General features: G+C 40.3%; 1 protein-coding gene across 5 annotated transcripts in view; it reads right to left on the bottom strand.

Moving 5' to 3' along the window:
- The window catches only part of LOC122804756 (sodium channel protein type 2 subunit alpha-like), a 2239151-nt gene that overhangs the window by 1567563 nt on the left and 658394 nt on the right, over window positions 1–13194 (bottom strand). For all 5 annotated transcript variants that reach the window (XM_044074821.1, XM_044074820.1, XM_044074819.1 and 2 more), the window contains exon 3: window positions 12875–13188. In XM_044074821.1, the coding sequence (XP_043930756.1) occupies window positions 12875–13135 (261 nt within the window). In that variant the 5' untranslated portion in view covers window positions 13136–13188. The remainder of the gene's footprint in view (window positions 1–12874; window positions 13189–13194) is intronic.

Below are 13194 nucleotides of genomic sequence, written 5' to 3'. Positions count from 1 at the left end.
AGTTCTTCAAGCCTTGACTGCTCCACCTTTTGAACCCGCTGCTTCAGTAGATCTCAAATTCTTGTCCTGGAAAACAGCATTCCTTGTAGCCATCACTTCAGCAAAAAGAGTTTCGGGGCTTCAAGCCCTTTCTGTGAAGTCTCCTTATTTGATCTTTCACCCAGACAGAGTGTACCTCAGGATCAATCCCTCTTTTCTCCCCAAGATAGCATCAGAAACCAACATAAATCAATCCATAAATTTACCGTTTTTTTTCCCTAAATATCAGAATAAAGGAGAGTACAAGCTGCACTCATTAGATGTTCATAGGCAGCTTCGCTTTTATACCCATAGAACAGCTGGTCATAGACAATCCGACCAGCTGTTTGTTTCCTTTGCCAAATTTAATTTGGGGAAAGCAATATCAAAAGTATCCCTATCACGCTGGATTTCTCAATGTATCCTATTGGCGTACCAAGCCTCTGGGAGACCCGCACCGGAAGGAGTTCGCGCACATTCCACTCGTTCCATCTCTACTTCTGCGGCCTTTAAGTCTAGAGTTCCATTGGATGATATTTGTTCGGCAGCCACTTGGGCTTCATCTCATACCTTTATTAACCACTACAAACTGGACGTGATTTGTAGAGGGAGAGCATCCTTTGGCTCTGCGGTGGTTCGCAATATCCTTCCATGATGGCCACCCAAGGTTCAGGTAGCTGGGGACTCTGTCCCACAGGTTGCTGACAAATGAACTCCCTACGATTAAGAAGTTATGTACTCACCATAATGTTCCATCTGAGTAGGTAGCTTCATTTATCTGCAACCACCCCCCCCTCCTTCCCCCTGGCCTTCTTCAGATCTATTTTTTAGTTGGATACCCATTGTTGGGTATTTATTGACGGGCAAACTTGATCTGAGGTCATGGAGGGTTAGCAGGGGATTATGGGTGAGGGGAGGAGCTAGGAGCTCGGATCCATTAGCTTGAAACAAGTTGCCGGCTCGGATCCGATATCGGATCCAAGACCCACAGGTTGCAGACAAATGAAGCTACCTACTCAGATGGAACATTATGGTGAGTACATAACTTCTTAATTTATAAGCCTAACCAGATTTATCTGTAAGGCCATGGAGAGAATCATCACAGATCTTATAGACAAGGATATAGGTTACCTTCAAACTCTTGACATGACCCAGTTTGGCTTCATTAAGGGCAGATCTTGCCTGCTAAACCTGGTGGGCTTCTTTGAGAATGTCACCAAGGCCCTGGATCAAGGCCAAGCAGTTCACATTGCCTACCTCAACTTAGCGAAGACCTTTGACACAATCCCTCACTCAGGCATCATTAAGAAACTCACCCAGATGGGGAATTAACCCTTATGTCACTAGATGGGTTGCCAGCTGGCTCACAAACAGAACACATGCAGTCAAAATTGGGGATGCAAACTCTACTAGCAGAGTTGTTACCAGTTGTGTTCCACAGGGATCTGTTCTAGGCCCCCTACTGTTTGGTATCTATTTTTCAGAAGTCCAGGTGAAAGTAGATGGCCTATGGCTTACCAAGTTTGCTGTTGACTGTAAACTAGGTGCAATTATCGAATCCCCCAAAGATATCAACATACTACAAAATGGGCTTACACAGACAATTTATTAATGTCAAAGCCACAGACTTAAACTAAATGCAAAAAAATGCATTATCATGCCCTCCGGCAAAGGAGAAACCCTTGCTAATTACAACATTAATAATATCCCCCAAAGTTCAAACCCAGTGGTGAGAGATTTAAGAACACAAGTTGATAGCAGCCTTAATTGTGATCATCAGGTGTCCACAGTAGTAAGGAAGACAGTCTACATTGCACATCTCAAAAGCAAGGGTAGAGCATCCAAAAACTAAGGAGGTTATAACTCCCTTGTACTTGGCCAGTTTGGTCAGATCAACAATACAGTGCAATGCTTCCTTCTGTGTGTGCCTCACCAGACATGTGCAGCATCTGGGGAGACCTCAGAAGTTTCTCATCAAGAAAATTCACGGCCTACAACACATGACTTACACAGACAGATTGAAGACAATATCACTTTACTCAGTGTTGTATAGACTGCTTGGAGGCGACTTCTGTCTGGCCTACAGAGCAGTCTCAGACCTTGTCTTGATGAAGCTGCTGCACATCCACAAACCCAGTGTGACACGATTCACTCACTGTAGGGATCCTAACCTAGCCTGCAATATTAACAGGACATGCTGGAGAGACAGATATGTTTCCCAGAGGTGCAAAAAAAACGATTGAAGATAAGAACTTCAGGAACCACGAAGAAACAATACTTTTTAGCACTTTCTTTCACATTTAATGTAGTGAACTTCTTCAGAAAAAGAAGAGACTTCCCATACTCTTCTTTTATAATTACAATAAAGGAAATGATGTCATTAACTTAATTAATCACTTTAAATCGTGAAACCTATATACATAAAATGTTTAAAACATCTATATGTTTGTATAATGTCATCTTTTAAATCAATGTTAATTAAATGTGACAAAATTTCAGAGTATATTTTATGAATTACTTGTGTATATGTGTGTAATTGTTTCATATGGGCTTTACAAAATTCACCAACCTTCTTTCTTGTAAATACAAATACTAGTTCAGTGAATGTGTATATGTTTGTATGAATGCCCATACCTTCACAACCATTTTACAATTCTTACTTTACCATTCAAAATGTTTCCTTAATTTTCTAATTTTATAAACATATAAAAATATAAAAATATGAATGTATAAATATTCTGTACATGCCCTAAATGCTTAAATAAACTGTAATAAGTACTCAATACATAAATGTGACTCAAAATGTAAATGAATAAACAGACGCTTATCATAAAAAAACCTGCAAATTTGATAAAAAATGAAAAATAAAAAACGAAATGCAAAAAAATGCATTATCATGCCCTCCGGCAAAGGAGAAACCCTTGCTAATTACAACATTAATAATATCCCCCAAAGTTCAAACCCAGTGGTGAGAGATTTAAGAACACAAGTTGATAGCAGCCTTAATTGTGATCATCAGGTGTCCACAGTAGTAAGGAAGACAGTCTACATTGCACATCTCAAAAGCAAGGGTAGAGCATCCAAAGCTAAGGAGGTTATAACTCCCTTGTACTTGGCCAGTTTGGTCAGACCAAAAATAGAGTGCAATGCTTCCTTCTGTATGTGCCTCACCAGACATGTGCAGGATCTGGGGAGACCTCAGAAGTTTCTCATCAAGAAAATTCACGGCCTACAACACATGACTTACACAGACAGATTGAAGACCATATCACTTTACTCAGTGTTGTATAGACTGCTTAGAGGCGACTTTTGTCTGTCCTACAGAGCAGTCTCAGACCTTACCTTGATGAAGCTGCTGCACATCCACAAACCCAGTGTGACACAATTCACTCACTGTAGGGATCCTAACCTAGCCTGCGATATTAACAGGACATGCTGGAGAGACAGATATGTTTCCCAGAGGTGGCCACTCCTCTGGAGCAAACTCCCAATTCATGTAAAACAGAGCTCCTCAATGACCCTATTTAAGTGTAACTTGGACAATTGGATGGGAAACCTGAACATTTACACAGGGGGTTTCACCTATGTCCCTCTTACATAGCAGTAGCCGGTCCTGATCTTAGATTCACATGCAAACATAGTCTGCATATCTTGGTCCATAACGGAACAAGGGTATAACATGGCTAGGCTTGTAGAGGCCTTAGGGCAAATAGCCTAGTAACCTCCTATGATCCCATGATAAGAGTATTCACAAAATGCCTAATTCTAGTAATTGCTTATTGCAGACTCCAGAGCATTCACATCTGTCCATATTTGAATGATTGTTTTTTCATTACAGACTCCTTTTCCATCTGCCAAGTGTCTTGCAACTGTTTTGGAACTTCTTCTCAGTCTGGGCTTAAAAGTCAGTTTACAGAAGTCTTCTATCATCCTGTCTCACAGAATGATTTTCCTGGGAAATTTGCTGGCCTTGGGTAGACCTTTCCCCCCAGACAAAGTGGTTATGTTTAAGCAGTTTTTTACTGAGTTTTCTAGCATCAAATCAAGCATCTGCAAAGGAATTTCTCAGGATTCTAGGGTACATGGCATTGATGATCGTAGATGATCGTCACTGTTGAAGTGACATCCCAACCCCATTTGCAAAAATGGGAAATACGGACTGTGGACAGATGGATGTTGCCTTTTTCCAGTTTACACATGAGGAAAATAAAATGATACCTCAGACTAGTGTGGATTTAGCATCTGCACCCTTTGACTTTTCAGATTCCAGTTCTGAGATTTGTAAAAAGGGAAACTGGATTGTGGATAGACCCGATAGCTTTTAATCCAGATCTAGCATTCTCTATTCTGACCCCCCTCCAGTCAGTCAGATCAGTTAGATCTGATATGGGGACCAGTTTCAAAAGGGCAAAAAGTGCAAGCTGTGTAGGCCCCAGTAGACAGACAGAACACATAAATGTTAGGGAGATGTTGGCTGTTATCAGCATTTTCAAGGCCTTGAAGCATCTCTGGTCCTCAGGACCTCTACAGTTATAAAGAGACAACACTGCAATGATGTGTTACATAAAAGGGGGTTCCAGATTCTACCCTCTTTTTAGACTGACTGAGGTAGCACTTCATAGATTCATAGATAAGTGCTAGGCTAACTGGGCCTGCAGTCCATTTTAAGCCTAGCCAGTTTCCCTGGGTGAGAATCAAACCCTGTATCTATTGTATATGAGGCACATACCTTAACCATTATGCCAACCCCCAACTCCCACCTCATTCTGACTCTTCAGGCTTCATACATTCTAACTCTTTAGACTTCATACATTCAGTCAGAGTAAAACCTTACTACAGATAAGCTCAGCAGGACCAGGATAGATTCTCAAACTTGGAAGCTTCATCAAAGAATTGATCCAACTGTACCAATTCACCTCAAGTAGATCTGTGTGCCTCCTTTCAGAAGAGGAAATTTAAGTAGTTTTGCTCCTGGATTTCTTGCAGTCAGGTCTGGAAAAAAGATGCCTCTTTATTTCCATAGACCAGGTTGTTCCTTTATGGCATTATACCATTTCTATTGATTACCAGGGTTCTTCTAAAGCTACAGAAGGACACTCCAAAAATTATGGTGATGACTTTCTTATGGCCAAAGTAACAGTGGATGTTCATCGTTTAATCACTGCAGTAGCCTTAGCTATAGAGGTTATATCCTACATAACATATAACAGCTAGCCAGCTGCCAGAGTTTAAGGGCACGTTCCACATGCTCAAACCATTGGTAGCTCAAGCACAGCTGAAGACAATCAGTGGTTTGGGTAACAAACTCTTCTGTGCTTTCCTGCCACCAAGAGTACATGTACCTCACCAGACACCTGCAACAACTGGAGAAACCACAGAGGTTTCTCACCAGGAAATTTACAGGGTACACCAAACAAGTCTTAAGCGGAAAGACTGAAAGCCCTGCCATTGTATTCTCTCTTTTACAGTTGCTAAAGGGTGACCATTGCCTGGTTTACAGGGCAGTCTCTGACCTGGCCCTGATGGAAATGCTACACATTTATTAATCAGACTGCAGGAAGATCACTCGCTCCAGGGATCTTCACCTAGTGTAGATAAAAAGCTTATCATTCTCACCACTGCAATAGCATATAGGTACTATCCTGTCAGGGCACAGCTTGCCAAAGCTCTAACTCCCCTCCCTCTCACTCACTCTAACATCTGCTGATTGGCTGCATCCACCACAGGGGAAGTATATCAGCAACCAGAGTGAGATAAATCTTCAGGATGTTACCGTCTAGAAGAAGAAAGGTAGAGTCATCATGAATCAACAAGTAACAATCAATAATTACCATAAGAATCATCCAAACAATAACAACCATAACAAAGGAGGTTGTGTCCCACCTCAGCTATCCACAAACGGGGATACTGAGTGGGTGTGGCTACTGGAGCAGTAAAGAAATTTGAACAGCTACTGGTATAGGTAAATAGGAGTTCCACAACAGTACTATGATCTTCATTCTCACTGCTGTGGTAGCCTACGGATAGATTCGTAAAGCTTACCCTGCCTGGGAGCAGGAAGGATCAGTGTGCAGGAACCCCTGGAGAATGGTCCTAGCAAAGCTAGTCCCGGACCTAGATAAGAAATCCAGTTTGTACTGCTTTGTGTTTGTATGAACAGAGGGCCAAGCCGCTTCCTCTAGAATACTTCTGCAGTCCACCCCATTCCAGTATGCCATCAAAGAGGGTAAGGCCTTAGTTGAATATGTCCTAACTTTGCCTGGCATACTTTTACCATGGTGAGGAAAGAGTCTTTTTCAAAGTATCAGTAATCTCTGGGTGAGAGGTACTGAAGAAGCATGATAAAGTGGGAAAACTGATTCAAGGAAAAACTAATAGTGGGTCATATCTCATTTTCCACAAAGATAGGGTTTCCTTGGTAGCTAATCCTTCATTTATGCCTAAAGTGGTATCCAAGGTTACTTTGAGCCAAGCTAGCCATATCTCTGTCTTCTTTCCAGAGCTAAAAATGAGAGAGAAAGGATTCTTCCTACTCTGGATATCCGCAGACAAGTCCGGTATTAGCCTGGCAAAACTAAAACCTTCAGAAACTCTTATTAATTATTCTTTTTGTATGAAGGATAGAAATAGGGGTATTACTGTGTCACAGCAGACTATTTCCAAATGGTTAACAAATGCTATTTTCTTTTGTTATACCTACTACAATGAGGCAATTCCAGAGAGGATTAATGCACACTCTATCACAGCCTTGGCTTCATTAGTGTGTTTTTGGAAAGGGGTGGATTCTAGAAGTATTCTAGAATCAGCAACATGCTCCTCTGCACATATGTTTACAAACAGCTACAAACTAGATTACTTCTCCAGGTCTAAAGAAAGCTTGCTAGGACCATTCTGCAGAGGCTCCTGGCCCCTCAGCCTTACTCCTTCCAGTAGGTATAAGCTATGGAAATATACCTGTACAGCAGTGGTCAGTATAATGAACACAGTACAGTTATGTAATTAAACTTACTATAACAGTAGATGTTTGAATGATCACTGCTGCAGCAGCTGCTCCATTATTCTATCCCCCTTATTTTTGTATATTTTTTCTTGCCAGAATGAAGACTGATTTTTATTTACCTAGAATTGCTGCTTTCAGGATTATAGTCTCCCTTTGAAAGTTGGCATGAGCTGCCAATGGTTTGGGCACATGGATGGTGTCCTTAAGCTCTGGAAGATAGCTGGCTGTCATATCATGTGCAAGACCACAGTACTGTACTTTATCCCTTCTTTTCAATCTGACCAAGGGCAACTACCACAACCTTCAATTTCATCACCTTTTCGTGAGAATGTGCATCAGGTTCTAAAGAAGGTGAGAAAGCCTGTTACTAGAAAATCATTTAATATGTGAAAATGGAAAACATTTTCTAGTTGGAGCCACACAAAGAACCAGGAACATTTTCAGGCTAGTTGCCTCTGGTTCTTAGTTGTTACTGTGAGTTACTGTCCAATGGTTTGTTGTACTTATCTATCAAAGTATACTTGTCAGCCATTTTTGATTGTCTACTCATAGATACCCTGTTTTTAACAATAAATAAACTAAATGTTTTTTAAAAAGGATCTTACATACTCGGTCACCTAGAAAACAGGTGGCTCTTCCTTGAGATATTGGTATTGTGCTTGAGAAGCTTATTCTGTCTCCATTTGAACCATCTCCAGAGGCTGCTTTGAGGTTCTTAACATGAGAGAGTGTTTTCTTATTACTCTGACATCTGCTAGGTGAGTATCTGACATAAAAGTACTTATGGTGAGCCAATTCTTCCTCATTTTTCACATGGACAGGGGTTGATGAGAATACATCCTACCTTTACGCATAAAATCATCTCAAAGTTTACTTGAAACCAGACTGTTAATCCCCCAGCCTTTTTTCCTGGACCAAAGAACAAGGGGAAATAATTCTTCACTCTCTGGACATATTTATTTATTTGACATTTGTTTACCAGGGTGGTCCAACTGGGCATAGCCCTTTTGCAGTGGAGGCCCTGGGAGAAAACCTCCAGTTAAATCATAAGCAAAAGATGTAACAGTGCAAATACATAAAAGTATTTACAAGAACTTATATGATTGGATGGGTAATAGGAAATTCATCCCGGGGATCACTTCTGTGGTTCTGCTTGACAGGGGCACAGGAAAATAATTTTCTTGGGTGGCAAAAGCCAGGGTACCTTTTTGGCTAGGCTTGTATAGGCCCTAGAGCTAATAGCCTAGTACCTACCTATGAACCTATAAGAATATTACAATATAACATCAGTAAAGATAAAATGTTACAGCACATGACAAACGTTTACAATAAAAAGAGATGGTAAGAAAAAGAAGAATTTTACAAGAAAAAAGACAATGTAAAAAGAGGTAAGAGTAAGACTAATACTTGAAGAAAGAATGATAGAGGAACAGATAAGGAAGAAGAAGGAACAGAGAACTGACTGGAGTGTAGCAGAAAGAAGAAGACGACTTAGTTAAGGAAGGGGTTCAGGTTGGATGATTACAGAGACAAGACCAAGAACTATTTAGGTGTAATTTAAGTGTTTGCTTAAATTCGTAAACATTAGAGATAACTCTCAGGGGTAATGGGAGTTTGTTCCATTGTAAGGCAATAGAGGAGCTAAAAAGATACTGACCAATTGACAGGCGGGTCAGGTGCTTCCTAGACAAAACTCAACTTTTCAGGAAATATGACCTGCTATTTGTTTCCTATGAATGTAAGAGGAAAGGACTACCTGTGACTAAGCTGAGTATTTCTAGACACTTGTCTCATGTTAATACATTTTGTTATACTCACCACAATAACCCACTTCGAGGCAGAGTTACAGATCGTTCAACAAAGGCATTGGCTTCTCTGGTGACTTTCTGGAAAAGGGTAGACTCTATAAGTATTCTAAAGACAGCAATTTGGCCCTCTGTGTGCACTTTAAAAATGTGCTACAAACTGGATTCCTTTTCCAGGTCCAGAACAGGCTTTGCCAAGACTCCTGGAGTCTTATTTATCGCCCCCCACCCCATTTTTTTCACTGCTGACTATGCTATAGTAATCCACTAAAACAGAGTCCACTACTGCAAAGGTGATCCATATATTGACTAATAGTGCAGCTGCATAAGCAAACTTACCATAGCAGTAGATGTTCTAATAGATCACTGTTGCAATAGCTGTCTCTCCTTCCATCCCCCTCATTTTTCTCTTAGTGGTATTCTTATTACTGCCAGAATGAGGTTGTTTTCACCCTTTTGTATATATTTTTCATTCACTTTGTTTTCAAGGAGAGGTATACATGGTTCTTCCCTCCTTCATGGGCAAAAAATGCTCTGAAGTGTTTTGGTGCTCCAGCTGTCTTTTATTTGGAGCCCCTTGAGTGGTCGTAGCAGTTAGAGTGCATAGAAGGTGCCCAAAGCTCTGGGAAGCTGGCCGATACAGGGAATAAAACCCAGATAGCTTAGGCTACTATAACAGTGATCCATTAGAACATGTACTGTTATGGTAAGTTCATTTTATAACACACTCCCTCCAACACCGTCTCATCTTTATTCTGGTATGGTCTGGAAAGATGTGTACAGTAGTCTGGATTATCTCTGATCAGTGTAATGTTGTGCATGTAATGTTTTTGTAAAGTCATTTTGCCTTGGAGTGAACCCTAGACATCTAGTAGCACTGGAAACCACCCTTCCACATTGACTAAAGTAATTCCTTTTTTGGTGGGCCAATCATTCCAAATGCCTTCATTTATGTCTTGCTCAGCTTTTACAGAGTTACAGCTCTCTCACCTGGTAATAACCTGAGTCCCATATTCTAAGTCATCACTCATATTAATATATTATTAGTTTCATTTTGAATATTAGTGTAATCTTATTGACCTTTGCAGGAATGGCCATTACATGATTTACATCACCAGTAGACCTGACCAGTCTAAAAAAAGCAAGTGCATTCTCCAGGTATAACCTACTTAATCTAATTCAGAGTCATGGGGGGCTGGGACATATCCAAGTACTCGCTGGGTGCAAGGTAGAGAAACTAATTATGCAGATCTACTGCAAGATGTATAAACACACACACACATGCACATGCACACACACACACACACACACACACACACACACACACACACACACGCACGCACACACATGCATGTGTGCATGTCCACACACACACACACACACACACACACACACATATAAACATGCATGCACACACGCGCACACACACATACACACATATACACACCCATGCGCGCGCGCACACACACACACACACACACATACACATGCACAGGCGCGCGCACACACATGCACACACACATGCACACATGTACACACACGCACACACATGCACACACACACACACACACACACACACACACACACACACACACACACACACACACACACACACACACACACACACACTCTCTCTCTCTCTCTCAGTGACATGTAGCCTACTGAATTGGAGAGAATTGCCATTTTACCTTCAGCATAAATCATATTACCAAGGAAAAACCTAACATGGACAAAGGAAGGGCATGCAGACTCTGTGCAAAAGGTGTCCATTGAGAACCAAAGTAGAGGACTATGACCTGTGAGGTAACAGACCTATAGCTACTGTACTGCTTTGGTTCTGGCTTCCTCAATCATTGGGCTAATTTGGAAATCAGAGGAAAAAAAATATAAGCCTAACAATTCAGATGTGAATATTGGGAAAGAGTTTCAATATTCCTTAAAAAAATATGCTGCTTAATAGCTGTTCCTTCAACATTATCATTAAGCAAAACTCAAGGTGAATATGAGGCTATGAACACTGATGAACACTAGTCCGATGGCTTCAGCCACGTAAATGGATTTACAGATGATACATTTTATAAGCATAAGTTACTCATAAACTGAAGGAATTAACTTTAAGGAACTAGTTTAAGGAACTGACTGATTAATTGAAAAGAGAAGACTAGCTGTAGGTAGGTCAAATGGCTGATTACCTACACAACATCTAAATCTTGTTTTGGAAAACTATTGCAATAACTTGAAGTTATGATAATGCTACTGATTCAAGCTGCATTTGCTATATACATAGTTAGTTACTAGACATGTAGTCCATGAGACCATCGAGGAGCTTAGCCCAGTTTTTCATCTGCCCCATTGACTGGTTAAGTGACTTGTCACAGTCACACAGTAGGTAAATTGAGACTAAATGAAACAAATCTTGAACTATAGGAAGCAGTTTGTTAACAGCTCATAGCCTCAGTCCTCTGCACTATCAGACTCTGCAGTAAATGTTAGCACGTGTTCAGGTTATGAAACATTTATAAAGTGATTTGCCACTTGCTTTTGATTTGCACAGCCGTCTGCATAGTAAATGCACATATACTGGGACATTTCTGCTCATTAGAAGTCAGTGAGTGTGCTTAATGTTCATACAGTACTGAGGAAGGATAAAAACATGAAGGACTTATGCAGCAGAGTGACATTAATTTTGTGCTCTTTTGTATACCGATACCTGCTAAACAGCTTATTAGACTAAAATATAAACACTTGCTTCCCATACAGACTATACAGTTAATTGATCGTTATGATATGTGTTAAGTGTAGAAAATCCAAGATATAAAACAGAGCATTACGTTTACAATGCTGCATTACATTAAGGGGCACATTAAAATAGTATGCTGAGTAAAACTGATGGCATTGCCCAACTCTGCTAGAATTCCTTTCGTTTTTGTTTCAGTCTTGCATTGTTATTTAGTTTCTTTCATCTATAAACATTGATTGCCTTGCTGTTGTTGTTGTTACCATATAACGTCTGTCAGAATAGCACCTTCCTTTTCATATATTCTGGGTTCAGCTTTGAGATACATTAATGTAGTTTACTATAATAATGAAGAGAGCCTCATAAACTAATAATTTAAGGTGCAGGCTGTCACAAGTCATTGTAATGGTTAATGCACTTCTGAGATCTCTGCCAGCCAGTCACAACCATCAACTGCTCAGCACCAACAGGATATTACCACAAGTAGAGTTTTCAGAAATTCAGAATTCATATGGTCGAGACCATATGATCGATTTTCCGAAACCTCAAACAAAAAAAAAATACAAAAAAATCACAAAAATTACCCCTGTAACTCCCACACCCCCTGCAAATTTTATATAACAACTCCAAGATCACACTACAGTGAAGAAAAGGGTACATTTTCCAATCCTCGCCATACCGCAGTCTCCATTCAAAAGCTTTGAGTTTTCAAAAACTCGATCATATGGTCTCGACTATATGAATTCTGAGTTTCTGAAATCTCGATCAACTGATAGGGACCCATTACAGCGTAAGCATAAGTGATTTCTCAGGAGAAAAAACTGACAGATTAACTAAACAAATTTACACTGAGGAGAATGAATGCAGTGAACCCCTTCAAAGCCTTCCATTAATTGTTGTAGCTAATCAAATATCTGTACATTATAAAAAATGACAGAACAAGTGAAAAACAGAAAAAGACGAAGCAGAGAACTTGTAAAATGTCCACTTAAAATGGAACTTGCATCAGAGATACTTAATTTTAAAAAAATGGAACTCACTTCTGCTCCATAAATTTGCTTCTTGAAGAGTGTCAGCCATGCTTATGCCTATACTGTCTTTTCTGTGTTGTCATACTGTTCTGCCATTGTAGGCAGGGACAGTGTAACAACGAAATTACCTGAAAAGGGTAAGAACAGGATTCTGCTGATCAGTTCCTAGAAAGTATAACATTTGACCATACATTGCAAGAGCATGCAGAGTAATCCAACAGAGTATAAATTAGTAGTATGACAGCTTACATATCGAATATCCTCCCAATCATTATTCACTCACTCTGTCATTGCTATAGTATGGGTCCAGATCCTCCAAGGGTTCTGAAACCATTCCTGGAGGTATGTCACCGTAGATAAATGGCAGGGATTTGCCTGCTTCCAAGTCACCATTTGGCTTTGGACCATTTTCATCATCATCATCACGCCGTTCCTGCTTGGGTTTCTTAGCTTTCTCTTCTTTAATGCGTTTCTCAATAGCTTCAAGCGATTCTCGAGTAAGCAAGCGGATGCTGTTTGGTCCTGGTGGTACAAGCAGTGCCATCTTTTCATCCTGCACCTTCGAAGTCAATGTTTAACCCTGTGGATAAGAAAGTGCTGCAA

This window comes from Protopterus annectens, chromosome 6.part0, assembly GCF_019279795.1.
Source record: "Protopterus annectens isolate FY-2018-M chromosome 6.part0, PAN1.0, whole genome shotgun sequence".
NCBI lineage: Eukaryota > Metazoa > Chordata > Ceratodontiformes > Protopteridae > Protopterus > Protopterus annectens.
The sequence above is the reverse complement of the archived record's forward strand: the minus strand, read 5'-3'. Positions and strand labels throughout refer to the sequence as shown.